The sequence below is a fragment of the Orycteropus afer genome, unplaced genomic scaffold (genome assembly GCF_000298275.1).
Source record: "Orycteropus afer afer isolate SDZICR_OR568_19922 unplaced genomic scaffold, OryAfe1.0 scaffold00064, whole genome shotgun sequence".
NCBI classification, from domain to species: Eukaryota; Metazoa; Chordata; class Mammalia; order Tubulidentata; family Orycteropodidae; genus Orycteropus; species Orycteropus afer.
In genome coordinates, this window is record NW_006921651.1 from 9,785,729 (window position 1) to 9,800,840 (window position 15,112).

General features: G+C 43.3%; 1 protein-coding gene across 1 annotated transcript; it reads left to right on the forward strand.

The window, feature by feature from the left end:
• The first annotated feature begins 10,498 nt into the window (after positions 1-10,498).
• On the forward strand, positions 10,499-13,491 carry MORN4 (MORN repeat containing 4). Its single transcript, XM_007939985.2, has 4 exons — positions 10,499-10,565; positions 12,285-12,399; positions 12,974-13,083; positions 13,343-13,491. Exons 1-4 carry the CDS (start codon positions 10,499-10,501, stop codon positions 13,489-13,491), a joined length of 441 nt encoding a protein of 146 aa, XP_007938176.1.
• Positions 13,492-15,112: the final 1,621 nt, after the last annotated feature.

Below are 15,112 nucleotides of genomic sequence, written 5' to 3' on the forward strand. Positions count from 1 at the left end.
TCATAGCTGATGTCAGATGGATCTTGGCTCAAAGCAAAGAATACCAGGAAGATGTTTACTTGTGTTTTATTGACTATTCAAAGGCATTTGATTGTGTGGATCATAACAAATTGTGGGTAAAATTGAGAAGAATGGAAATTCCAGAACACTTAATTATACTCATGAGGAACCTGTACATAAATTAGGAGGCTGTCATTTGAACAGAACAAGGGGATACTGCATGGTTTAAAATCAGGAAGGGAGTACGTCAGGGTTGTATCCTTTCACCATACTTATTCAGTCTGTATGCTCAGCAAATAATCCAAGAAGCTGGACTATATGAAGAAGAATGTGGCATCAGGATTGGAGGAAGGCTCATTAACAACCTGTGATGCAGACAACACAACTTCGCTTGCTGAAAGTGAGGATGACTTGGAGCACTTACTGATAGAGATTAAAGACTACAATCTGCAGTATGGATTACACATCCATATAAAGAAAACAAAAATTCTCACAACTGGACCAATAAGCAGCATCACAATATATGGAGAAAAGGTTGAAGTTGTCAAGGACTTCATATTACTTGGTGCTATAATCAATGCCAATGGAAGCAGCAGTCAAGACATCAAAAGACATATTGCATTGGGCACATCTGTTGCAAAATACTCTTTCAAGTGCTCAAGAGCAAAGATATCTCCTTCTAAGACTAAGATGTGCCTAACCCAAGCCATGGTATTTTCAATCGCCTCATATGCATGTGAAAACTAGACAATGAATAAGGAAGACTGAAGAAGGGTTGATGCTTTTGAGTTGTGGTGTTGGTGAAAAACACTGTAAGTACCATGGAATGCTAAAAGAACAAATCTGTCCTGGAAGAAGTGGAGCCAGAATGCTCCTTGGAAGCAACAATGGCCAGACCGTCTCACCTACTTTGGTCATGTTATCAGAAGGGACCATTCTCTGGAGAAGATGTCATGTTTGGTAAAGTGGAGGGTCAACGAAAGAGGAAAGAGGGGAAGGCCCTCAGCAAGATGGATTGACACGATGGCTGTAGCAAAGGGCTTAGGTATGGTAGGGATGGTGAGGCTGGCACAGGACTGGGCAGTGTTTTGTTCTTTTGTACATGAGGTTGCTACAAGTCAGAGACAACTCAACCTCACATAACAAGTAGAGGATCAAGGGGAAAGGGGAAGACCCTTGATGAGATGGAGTGACACAGTGGCTGCAATGATGAGCTCAAGCATAGCAAAGATTGTGAGGATGGCGCGGGCTGGGCAGTGTTTCCTTCTGTTGTACATAAGGTCGCTGAGTCGGAGCCAACTCCATGCCACCTAACAACAACAATATAGGGTTGACTCTTGTTGCCTGGTCCAGTGCTTTTACAACTGACAAACGCTTCACCTCTAGAGCCCGATCTAACCTCTGTCAAAGTCCGGGGATGGACCTTTTATAACTGTAGGATCGGAGCAGGATCCGAGCCACCTTAATTGGGGGCATAATTGCTTCTGACGCAGGCTTCGTTTCGTTTAGAGTTAATAATTCTGCTAGGCTGTTCCTGGGTAGGCGTGTTCCTGGGTAGGCGTGACCTGGTTACCAGGATTTCCGTTCGGGGACAGCCGGTTCAGCCCCACCACTCTTTCAGATCTGTTGCACGGACTCTCAAAAACACTCCGCCCCGCACAAAGATGGCGCACAGTATGGGCTGGGCCAATAGGGGGTGACATTGTTCCCGGTTGCCTAGGTAACAGCCAATGGTCAACGGGAATCGTGTCCAGTGTGGCTGCTCGGCATGGCGGCGTCAAGTGGGGCAAGTCGTGGTGGAGGTTGTGGAGAGCATGGTGTTTGGGGAGAGGTGGACGGAGTAAAGGTCCGGGTCGCTGCAGCCCCGCGCCAGGGCGCGAGGTTCATCCGGAAAGGCGGAGCCCAGGTTAACTGGCAGTGCGGGTGAGAGGGGGCCAGGACAGTATGGTCGGTGGGTCAGGGACTGAGACGCCGAGCAGGAGAGAAAAGGGCCGGGGGAGCGCGGCTCCGTCACGGACGGCTGCCCGTAAGGGTCTGAAATCGGGCCTTCTTCCTAGACTGTGAAGGCTGAGGCCGTGGAGAACCCACAGCACCCGGTTAGCAAGAAGAGTGTAGGGGCAGAGTCGGGACTGGTGGACCTGTGTGACTGGAAGACCCGGCTGGGGCGGGAGAGAAAACCCGGAGAGAGGGATGGAGTTTTGTTCCAATGTGGCAAGAAAGAGAATGGGGAAGCTGCTCAGGAAGTGTTGCCTTACTCAATTCTGGGGCTTTGTTCTGGGGCCCGCCTTTATCACACCCGGAAAGAGCGACGTCCCACTATCTGAGCATGGGGAATGGGATGAGTGGTCTTTCTGCAGTGGCATTATGGCAATCTAATTACATTAGGATGGAGGAAAGGGAAGGAAACTTATAATAAGTAGTTATTTCAAGCTCATTTGCAAACATGTAGAATAAGAACATTTGACTCTTTTGTTCTGGGTGCCTTACAGGTGTAAGGAGAAATCTTTTTTTTTTTTTCCCAGCTTTCTTTTTTTTTTAAGATTCTAAAGCCTAATAACTACCTTATGTTATATGTATATCATATATATATATATCTAGGAGAGGAGAACTTTGTTAAGATGGCCATATCCTAGGGAGGGTGGAGGCATATCACTGTGGATGGATGCTTCAATGTTCGTTGATTTTGATTTCTGAAATTTTTGAAAGGCAGATTGGAAACAAAAGTTTTCTTTGTTGTCTTAGAGTTCTATTTGGAAATGTCTGAGGTAGGAAAAAACACAGAGCAAGGATATATAATCTAATGTGCAGCCTAATAGTGTATTGACTCAGAAGCAAAATAGTAATTTTCTTTTAGGTAAATATTTGGACGGATCCTTTGCAACCCATCTATCAAGAGTGCAGAGGGGTGGGTGTCTGTTTAGAAGTGTGAATCATCTTGGCTTCATGACAGGATTCTGTGTGGAGCCTAAGCCTTTAGGCCGTCTGTTGTTGTTTGCCATCGAGTGGCACCGACTCATAGCGACCCCTCCTTGGGTTTCAGAGGCAGTATCACTAGGGAAGTAGATTGCCCAACTTTCCTTCCAAGGAGTGTCTGGTGGGTTTGAACCACCAACCTTCCGGTTGGCAGTCAGATGCTTTAGGCACTACGCTACCAGAGCTCCTCTAGGCCATCTAGTCTCCTTACAAAGATTGTTTGAATAACTAATACAAATACTTCGGTGGCATAGTGCCTAAGGCATTTGACTGCTAACCAGAAGGTTGGCTGTTCAAACCCACCAGCCACTCCTTAGAAGGAAGGTTGGACAATCTACTTCCATAGTGATATTGCCTCAGAAACCCAAGGAGGGGTCACTATGAGTGGGATCTGACTTGATGGCAGTGAGTGAGTGAATACAAATACTAGTTTTCAACCCTTATTTAATTATTGGGCTATTCAATCATCAGCAGCACTGACTATACTTTATTAAGTTAGATTTATTTGGTGTCCATTACTGTGGATACTGATGAAATTCCTTTTTGGGTGACTGTAGAGCTGACTGTTACCCTAAATGGAAATCTCAGCACTGTCCCAGGCAGTGACAGTATCAATTATTTGGGCACATGTAATACTTTCTATCCAGATGTGTATGTAGTACTTTCTAGCCAGATGTGTCCAGCTGTGGCCCAAGACCTATGAATTCTACACATGTTCCCCTTAATTAGCACTTCTGATGTGTTCTTGGAATGGACATCATTTTGGCAAGCAACTGCTGAAGGGAATATGTTGTATCTTCTTGCATCAAAAAGGAATGAAGTTTATGGGGAGGAGATGGGAGGGGAGCTGTTGCATTGTGGAAAACTGCAGTCAGTGTCATGAGACAAGATGTACTGTGGGCTGCTGTATGGAAAATGAATTTGCTCTGTAAACTTTCACCCAAATCACAATGAAAATTTAAAAAAAAAAAAAAAAAAGAGGATGATGGCAGGGATAGGCTGAGAGTTAGTGTTCCAGTTACTATTGCTGTATAACAAATTACCCCAAAACTTAGCAGCTGAAAACAAGCATTTTATGAAGCTCATGGATTTACATACATATCACAACAGGGTTTACAATATATCACAAAATGAGTTAGGAATTTGGACAGGGCATGATGTGTCTCTGCTCCAGGATGTCTGGGGCCTCAGCTGGGAAGACTCAATAGCTGGGGGCTGGAATCATCTGAAGGCTCCTTTACTCATGCCTGGCATCTGGGCTGGGATGACCCAAAGAAGAGCACTGCCACCTGAAGCATCAACACATGGCCTCTGTATATGGCTTGGCTTCTTCACTGCATTGTAGCCTCAGGGTAGTCAGACTTTACATGGTGGCTCAGGTCTCCAAGTACAAGTGTACCAGTGAGCAAGATGGAAGTTCAATCATGTTTCATGGTCTAACTTCAGAACAATCACTTGCACCATACTCTGTTGGTCAAAGCAGTCACGCCTGCCTAAATTCAAGAGGAGAGGGAGTGGACTCCACCTTTTTCATGGGGCAGTGGCAAGGTCAAATTTTAGAAGAGCCTGAGCGACAGGAGATATTGCAACCATCTTTGGAAAATACACTCTGCTGTATTTGGTCATACGATGATAATCTTTCAAGATTCATTGGCCTTAAAATATTTGGGGTATATTCTCCAAGAGTGAACAGCATATAAAAAAAAAGTGGCCTGGTTTGCAACTTGAGGGGCTGGCTGGTACATTGTCCATAGATGATAATCAGACTGAAGTAACTTTCTTTATTCCCTTTCTTTCAGGGACTTCCTACTGGTCCCTCCAGCATAAGGTGGGATGCCATTGTCAGGCAGTTTCATGTACCCTTGAGAAAAAGTCAAGAAATCCAAGGAGATGCCCTTACTGAGCTTCTTTGTGTACTCAGTATGACTCCCCAAGCCACACTACAATAACTCCCTGCAAACTACTGCCAAACAGTTAAGGGGAATGCCCTTTTAATCTTCCTGTGGGAATATTTTTGTGATTATGTTTTGGAATGGTTGTTTAGTTTAAGATTTTGTAGAAGATACAGCCCCTTAGATTCTAACTGGCTTGTTTCGAAGGTGCAGTGCAGTGAATTGCTTAGTATGGCCCTTCCAGCTATCGTCCTCCATCTTGTGATGTGTTGTAACTCCTATGCTTGTTTAGGGTAGGATGCATCTTGCGTCCTGCCTTGCTGGAGGGTGTGACTTAAGTCACCATCCTTAGCCTCCTTGAGGGTATATGTAGGAATGTTCTAGAAAAGTTTGCTCTCTTGCTCTGGCTCTGTGTTTGGTTCATCATCCACTCGTCCCTGGACTTGAGACAGCAACCATCACCTGATCTGCTGGTTTGGGTTTGCCAACCCCTGCAACCATGATTTGGGAGAATCCTCCAGACCTACCCACAGACCTGGGACTTGGCAGCCTGCCAGCCTCCCAGCATTCACCACCACCATGTGAACAGTTACCTTGGGAGTTTGTGAGTCCTGTGAGACAGACATTATAGCGAACTATGGATGGGAGGGAGAGTATCGAGGGGAGGAGGAAGAGCTGATGTCGGAGATGATGGAGTGGCATGGCAGTTTGGAAAAGTTGCACGTTTGGGACATCTTTAACCTCCACCTCATAGGCACCAGCCTTGTGCTGATCTCTCCAAAAGATATTACTCAAGCAGAAAGAATGAAATATTTCAGGTTTATACCACAACTGACTTTAATGTTCTGACCTAATTACTTCTGGGAAGAACTGAGGATGGCCTCAAGGTATCAAAATGCCTATGTGGACTGGAAAAAGTTTTCGTTTTGAGTTCTGAGGGAAAACTTCTCTTCCTCTCATTAATGTTGTATTTGCAGTGGAGTCCTATTGACCTTTACCCCAGGTACACTGTGATGCTGTAAGAGGCTTGTGAGCCTGAAATTGGATGCTGACCTTATGGAACATGGACTGGACAGAGATGGTACAGCATCATCTTTGACAAATTAGCCTCCAGAAGTTTTGAGGGTCTTTAGGACATGAAAATGATGCTTGCCTCAGGATACTGTCTATGTGAGAGACCCTGGACATGGAGTTCTTGAATGATTATAGGGAAAGTGAGAAAATCCCTAATGGGCCTGTGTGAGTGACTCCCAGACATCTCTAGAAGAGATTCCACAAAGCTGGCCTTCATTATGGGGCTAGAAAAGAACTCTCCTCTGTATTTGGGTGATAGCACGGGGGTTCTCAGAGCTTGTCTGTCCTCATAGCTGGGATGAAATTAAAGCTTTGAGGCAAGAGCCAGGGCCTAGCAAATATGACTGAGCCCTGCTCTGTTCATGCTGTTTTTTTTTTTCACATCAGACCACTTCTGGGCTTCTGGCATCTGTATCAAAATCATTACAACATAAGGCTGAAATGAAAATCTCCCGTGTTGTTATGTGCCATTGAGTCAGCTTTGATTCATAGTGACCATGTGTACAACAGAACAGAACACTGCCCACCCCTGCTCCAGCCTCACAATCCTGCTAAATCTGAGCCCATGCTTGGAGTCACTGTATCAGTCCATCTTGTTGATGGTCTTCCGCTTTGTCTCTGACCCTCCACTTTACTAACCATGATACCCTTCTGCAGGGAATGGTCCCTTCTGACAACATGACCAAAGTAGGTAAGTTGAAGTCTGGCCATTTTTGCTTCCAAGGAGCATTCTGGCTGTACTTCTTCCAGGACAGCTTTGCTAGTTCTTCTGGCAGTCCATGGTACTTTCAGTATTCTTCACCATCATCGCAATTCAAAAGCATCAACTCTTTCATTCTTAGTTATTCATTGTCCAGCTTTCACATGCATACGTGGCAATTGAAAATACCATGGCTTGGGTTAGGTGCACCTCAGTCTTCAGAGACGTTTTTTGCTCGTCAACACTTTAAAAAGGTCTTTTACAGCAGATTTGCCCAATGCAGTATGTTGTCTGATTTCTTGACTGCTGTTTACATTGGTATTGATTGTGGAACCAAGTAATATGAAGTCTGTAACAACTTAAATCTTTTCTCCATTTATTATGATGCTGCTTGTCCAGTTGTGAGGCTTTTTGTTTTCTTTATGTTGAAGTGTAATCCATACTGCAGATTTTATTCTGTAATCTTCATCAGTAAGTGCTTCAAGTCATCCTCACTTTCAGTAAGCAAGGTTGTGTCATTTGTATATCACAGGTTGTTAATGAGTCTTTCTCCAATCCTGATGCCGTGTTCTTCATATAGTCCAGCTTCTCAGATTATTTGCTCAGCAAACAGATTGAATAAGAATGGTGAAAGGATACAACCTTGATGCATTCCCTTCCTGATTTTAAACCATGCAGTATCTATTCCCTTGTTCTGTTTGAACAACAGCCTCCTGGTCTATGTATAGGTTCCTCATGAGACAATTAATGGTATTTAAGGAAGAAGTCGAAGCTGCACTCAAGGAATTGGTGGAATACTCATTGAGATATTTCAACAAATGGATGCCATGCTGAAGGCACTTAATTATTTGTCTATGCCAAGAAATTTGGAAGACAGCTACTTGGCCAACCGACTGGAAGAGATCTGTATTTGTACCCATTCCAAAGAAAGATGATCCAACAGAATGTGGACATTATCAAACAACATCATTAATATCACATGCAAGTAAAATCTTGCTGAAAATAATTCAAAAACAGTTGCAGCTGTATATTGACAGGGAACTTCCAGAAATGCAAGCTAGATTCAGAAGAGGACATGAAATGACATATCACTGCTTATGTCAGATGGATCTTGGCTGAAAGCAAAGAATACCAGAAAGATGTTTACTTGTGTTTTATTGACTATGCAAAAGCATTTGACTGTGGATCATAACAAATTATGTATAACATTGAGAAGAATGGGAATTCCAGAAAGTCTCTCATAGGATATTTTAAAACGTATCAGCAGATGGATGGTGACTATAGTTTGCTGTGCATCTACTCAGTATTTACCTCATTGGTCAAAATTGTTGACTTTTTTCCCCCTCAAAAAAATCTGTTACATGAATTATGGCAGTAGCATTTTTATACTGAACAAAGACTGTAGAGAAATTCCCATTACAGTAAGTAAATGTGTGAGCTGAGGTATCTCTTTTTTGGAGAAAGAAAAGAAACTGACATTTAAAAGATAGTGCTAGGCGGTGTCCTAGGTGCTTTCATGTATATAATTTGATCTACCTACTAACACTGTAAAATAGGTGTATGGTTTCTAACAATGAAGAGACTGAGGTTAAAAGAAACTTAAGTAACTTGCCGAAGGTTACACGGTGAATCACATTTTGAACTCAGGTCTTTTTCCTGTTGAAGTCCACAACACCACTGTGCTATTCTGGAGGCAATATAGGATAGATGGTGTAAATTAGTGTTTAAGCAAGTGGATCCTAAGGGCTGATGGCCAGCGTTCTGATTCTCATCTCCACATATTACTGTAAGACCTTAGCTAACTTATCTTCTCTTTGCTTTAGTTTCCTCATGTGTAACATGGGAAGAATAATAGTACTTAGAGTGTCTATGGGGGTAAAATTAAGTAATATACTTAAAAAAAACAACAGCATGGCACACAATAAGTAGTCGATATATGTTAGTTGATGTTACAAAGGTATTTTAAGAAGTGTCTCTGGGGTGAGCTCAGTTGATTAATGAGTGTTGTGCTGGCTAACTCCGAGTGTAAATAACCTAACCCAGCCCATAGCCACAGTTTGGAGAAAACAAACAGTGTACATGTTCTACTAGCAGAACATTTAAGCATCATTTTTTGTTTGTTTGTTTAAAATATGCCAGATCTCTAGTCCGTTATTGTGAAAGTTAAGGAAAGGTTTATATATTGGAGGACATTTTCTTTGTTGGTTACCAGGGGTGGGAGGGAAGGGGAGGGAATGCTGTTAGATAGATAGAGATAAATATTGATTTGGGTGAAGAGAAGGGCGGTGTGCCAAGTGTGAGTGACCAGTGTGGCAGCATTGAGGATGAGAAAGAGAGAGTTACATGGGCAGTACAAACAACAAATATGAACCCCTTTGTAAATACACTACTGAGTTGTCAATGAAAGCAAGCATGGGTATAGGGACGGATGGATGGGTGAACAAGCTAAACAATTGTGTATGTCTAGGTGGAGAGTGTATCCAGGATCGTATACAGGGTTGGCAGACAATGGGCCTCTCGAAGAGTATGAAGGGATGGACACTGGGAGGAGGTAACTATGGGGAGGAAGTGGGAGGGGAGCTGCTGCATTGTAAATTTTGGTCAATGACATGAGACAAAGTATATGTGAACTGCTGTATGAAAAGTGAATTTACTCTGTAAATCTTCACCCAAATCCTAATAAAAAAAAAAAATTAAAGAGATCATAAGAAAATTTTGAAGTTCTAAATCATAAAGCAGAAATCCATCATTACTTAAATTGCATGAATTTTACACATATAGAAGAGTAATTTGGTTTAAGCTATAAAAAGACTTTGAGCATGTAAAATATGCCAGATCTCTTTGTGCAATGGAGCAGTGGAACCTGCTCTTTGGAACCCCATCTTGATTTTTCATGGTGGAGGTGTCAGTACAGTTTTGGCCCCTCTGGGACTTCATTGGAAGGAAATGGAAGTTAGCCATTGCACTAGGCCTACAGGGAGTATGAGGCTGAAGTGATTTAAGGATTTTTGTTTTGTCCATCAGGTTGGCCCCAGTGCTCTGAAGAAGTGGTTTACTTGCCCTCTTGGAACTCAGCCAGATGCCTGGGATCAGGCACTAGGTTAATAATAGGGGGTATTTCCATGGTGATTTATAGTTCAGAGAGCTTATCATTCACAGTATTTCCTTTTATTGGAGTAGCAGTCCACAAGCTTCTCAGTGTATAAGAATCCCATGGTGTGCTTGTTAAAACTGTAGATTTCCAGGTTCTAACTGTGTAGAGTTTGCTTCAGTAGGTCTGGTTTGGGCCTATGAATCTGCATTGTCAAAATCACTTGGGAGAACACTGTATTGCTTACATCTGGAAAAGATGAAGGGGGTGAATTAAAAGACTTAATGAATTAAAAGAGAAATAGGAATTGCATTTTTTTTTTTTTTTAACGCATTAAATTATTCTCTTTGTCTCCATGTACATTTAATGCTATTTTGATGGGGCAGGAATGTATAGGCAACAAGGGCCCAGGGAAGGGGTAGTCACGGGGGAGAGGGGAGGAGAGCTGTTCATTGTTAGGAGTATAATCTGTGCTGTGAAACCAAATATGTATGAACTGCTGAGAGTAAAATAAATCTGCTCTGTAAATTTGCACCCAAATCACAATAAAAAAAGAAAAAGAGTTGATGAGCAGAGGTGAGGTTGGTGGTGGTTGGGGAGGTGGGTATTTTTGTTAAATGTATCCAAGGTAGTATATACTTAGCAGGGCTGGTGGCCTTTAGACTGTGTCTACAAAATTTCTTGCACTCCTTTCCTCCAGCTCTCCGGTGACACTAGTTCTCTGCTTGTTTCCTGCAGTATTCATCCTTTCTTCTGTAAGCTGTCACCATGACCCTGACAAAAGGTTCCTTCACCTACTCCAGTGGGGAAGAATATCGTGGCGAATGGAAGGAGGGTGAGAAGGACCCCTGGGGGGTTATCCAGGGATGAACACGCCTTTCGGCCATACATCAGGATATATAAGTCAACTTTATGGGCCTTCATTTCCAACGCCAGATTAATTCCAACTAATGTCATTCTTTTATTCTATTTTAGGATTACATAAAAGAGTTTGAAAATTCTGTTGTTAATCCAACCTCCAGAAATGAGTTAAATCTTTCTAGTTCTAAATTTAAAGTGTCTTAATATCCTTTAATGGTGTTATTTGGCAATTATTTTTATAAATGCTGATGTACCTAGGGGAACTCTGGTGGTGTAGTTCCTAAGGCATTTGACTGCTAACCAGAAGGCTGGCTGTTCAAACCCACCAGCCACTCCTTGGAAGGAAGATTGGGCGATCTACTTCTGTAGTGATACCGCCTCAGAAACCCAAGGAGGGGTCACTATGAGTCGGATCCAACTCGGTGGCAGTGAGAATGTACCCAGCAGAGTAAAATGAATTTTTAAAAATATTTTAAGTGTCCATAAATTAGAGAGTACGGAATTCATTGAAATGACTTGGTTCCAAATGAATCTTAAGGAAGATCTGGAAATTTGGGCAGACATTCAAGAGCAAATGATGGTGTTTGAATTTCCTGTGACTTATTACATTTGAAAGTATCTGTTCCTAGGAATGGTAACAAAATTCTTTAGAGCCCAAGACTATACAAGAAGCATTTTAATGATGTTCATTTTGGCACACAATCTGGTCCTTTAAGGTCTCTTGGGCCCAGTCTTAGACTTAGACTTGACTTTCTACAGCTTTGCAGGTGAAGTGGGTCAAGCTTTTACCAGACATGCACCTCATTCCTTTCACGATAGAGTCCTGCAGCTGATGAATTCGTTAGCTTTGAGAGGAGAGATTGTGCAGCTATGATGAGACCTTGCCTCTTACTTCCCAAGGCTTTTCTCTTGCCTCCTAAATACCTGCAGTCTCATTTAGATGAGACTTCTGAGGCTCTCCTGGGCAGTCAGTCTAGCAAAAGGACTCCCTGGTACTCTGTTTTAAGTATTATTGCTCCTTCTTCATCTTGCTCTGTTTTCTGGTCAGTTCAGTGGGTGAACCCAGCCCTACTGATGAAGCAAAATTCAAACCACTGCTGCCAGCGAGGCTGTTAGGTTTGCCCAGTAGCTTCACGGTGCTAAGGGGCACTGTTGTTATTCCTCAGAGGCAATGTTGTACAGTAAACATTGAGGGCTCTAGAGGCAGGCTGCCTGTGTTTGCATTCTGGCTGTACCAGTTATGTGATCTTAAGTTATTTTAGCTTCTCCTTGCCTTGGTTTCCTCATCAATAAGATAGAAATAATAGTAGTACTATACCTGCCTCATAAGGTTGTCATAAAGATTAAATAAGGTAATAAATGCAAAGTGGTTAAAAGAATGCTTGGCTCTATAAAGGCTCTATACTGTAAAGGCTCTGTAAATGTTATTGTAATTTTTAAGTCCATGTTTATCTCTCATACATGGAAGGACCTCCTCTAAACGTGATAGTTGCGACTTAAGATGGGAAGGTCCGGGGAGCCAGGTTTTCTAGGTGCCTGGCTCAGGGTAATAGTTTTCTGCCCTCCTAATGTTGCTACTTCTGTTCTTTCCTTTGTGGTTGGGGTGTCAGAAGGTAGGGGTTGCTATATGAGTGAGAAGGTACCCTCAAGCTGCACCATTCCAACTGGACACCTGTCTTTTCTCATTGTTCAGGACGTAGACATGGTTTTGGTCAACTGATGTTTGCAGATGGTGGTACCTACTTGGGTCATTTTGAAAATGGGCTGTTTAATGGATTTGGGGTACTGACCTTCTCAGAAGGTTCAAGGTAAGTTGATTCACAGTTACCCTGGGACCCAAACATGCCCCCTTTAGTCCCTTATCCTCACACTGAATGTCTCCTCAACAGCAGATTGTGGTGGAAATCATAGCTGTGTGCCTCTGTTTAATCTCTGAATTATACTGTAGAAACAAGGTGGGTATTGGGTCATTCCTTTCTCAGCTTTAGGCTAGGAGGCTATAATGAAAAAATGGGACGTGATAAACATCTGGTTGATCCCGAGCTTATCTTAGACCCTGCAGAAAACAAGCAAGGAATAAGCAATTCTTTTATTAGTTACTTTTTAAGTAGATCTAAAATTTGAAATGGGAAGGAGGTGAGTCACCTTTCACCCCACTTCCATGAGCCTATGTTCTTTTCTTGACCTTAGGGCTTCATATCATACATACTGTCTGACCTTTCTGTGTTGGTTGGGAGTGGGTTTGCTGGGAGAGTGGAGCTCTAGGACAAGTGGAATCTACTTTGTTCTTGACATTATTTCATTGGTAGGTCCTTGACTCAGTTAACTTGCACAGGTAACTCCTTACCAACCCAAAAAGGCTAACATGCTGGTGTTGTGCAGGTATGAGGGGGAGTTTGCCCAGGGCAAGTTCAATGGCGTCGGAGTCTTCATTCGGCACGACAACATGACCTTTGAAGGGGAGTTTAAAAATGGCCGAGTAGATGGTTTTGGTAAGTTGCAGCCCAGCAGAATGGGTGACTTAGCTGATCATGATATGGGTGGAAATATACCTCTTCAGCTTTAATTCTTTGGTGGATGTCCAGCAATCCACAGTGATTGTGCCTGAATGCCTAGACATTGAACTTCCCTATAGAGTACTCCTGAGTAGAGCTGTGAGTTGTCCCTTTTCCTAGGCCTCTATGTAGTGAGCTGATCTCTTGATACGTTAATGCCGTCATCATGCCCATATTTTCTCTGTCCTCCTCAAAGGCCTGCTGACTTTCCCTGATGGCTCTCATGGGATACCCCGCAATGAAGGTCTCTTTGAGAACAATAAGCTGCTGCGGCGTGAGAAGTGTTCAGCAGTAGTTCAGCGGGCCCAGAGTGCCTCCAAGTCAGCCAGGAACCTCACCGCCTGATAGGGCGTGTGCACCAGATGGCAAGTGTTGGGTAACTCGGATGTCCATCCCAGTTATTCACTAGAGGTGGACCAATGGACTAGACCTGAGACGAGAAGGACTGTCGTACAGAAGCATTGTGGTGTGCCCCATTACCTGTTGGCCAAGAATTAGCTCACAGGAAACTTCTGAGGATTCTGGCCCATAGACCCTGCAGCAGTTGTTACCAGTGCTGTCTTTCCCTTCTTAAGTAGACCTACTGTGCTTATGTGCTAGAGGGCAGAGGAGCCTCTTTTTCCCACTAGTTGGTACTCTGTTCCTTAAACCTTGGGTCACCCAGAGCAGGCCTGCTGCTGCCCTCTACTTCATTTTCTGCCAAGTTATGCAGAATGTCTTCATCCTGCCTACATAGTCTCAAATTAGGGCCAGTGCTTTGTGCTGCCGTGAGAAATAAGGAAAGAGATAGGGGCATCTTAGTACAGTATCCTGTGGAAGTCAAGAGCTTTTCTGTATATTACCCCTTCATTTACTGCTGGTTAGAGTCATGGCTCCAGGCCTTCTCCTTTGCTGCACAGCCTGGGGTTTGTCTCTGCTTCTTCCCCTGTGAGGGATTCTGTAATTGCTATTTCCCTCTCCCTCAACTTTACAAGCTCCCTTCGTTCCCTGAGTTCCAGCAGAGAGTACCCATCTGTGCCACTCTCCTTGGGTATGGGACAGGACCCCTTCATGGGATAGTCAAGAAAGAAACTGATGTAAACAGTAGTTTCATAACTTGCATTTATTATTTCCTCCAGGGAAAGGCAGACATATCTAGGCCACTTCAGCCATACCATGGAGTAAACTGAACCTTTCTGGATAGCTCGGGCTGACAGGGTTCCTTCCCAGTGAACCAGTAGGTCGGGCTGACCTCAGCCCCTTGGGTTTAGGTCAAATTGAACCCATCCAGGACTATGATAAACTAAAAGAGCACTTGGCGCTTTGCATCTGGTTCACCTTATCTCTTCCACCCTGAGCTTGGCCATCAGGCCTGGGGGTCAGATCTCAGCTGATAGGGTCCCCATCCAGTGTATCATGGAGGCCTCTAGTTATCCTGTGACCCAAATGCCCCTTTAGTCCCTTATCCTCACACTGAATGTCTCCTCAACAGCAGACTATGGTGGAAATCGTAGCCGTGTGCCTCTGTTTAACCTCTGAATTATACTGTAGGAACAAGTGTTTCTGAGGAATAAACAAATCACCAGACTGCCTACACTAAGTTTTCTTGACTTTCTTGTGCTAGGTCTTCATGAGTATGAACCCATTTCCTGTTTCTAAAAGTTAATCACAGATTGGAGCTTGGAACTGAGACTGCTTACTTATTCTTTAATATCATCTAATTCTCACAAAAACTTCAAGGTAGAAATATGAACATTAAAAAACCAGATAGGCAGACCTTGAGGAAGGTTCTTGGCATCTGGGCAGGAAACCCAGAGGGACAGACCCTCAGATCCGTACAGCAGTGGAGTGTCAATCTGTACATAGCCACACTAGTTTTACTTATTAAATTTTATTGCAGTAACAAAGTAATTATTTTTAACGATAAAAGCAGAGGATGGTCTTATCTCACGCCAAGTTCCCTTCCCTAGTGTTTCAGACCCAGGCT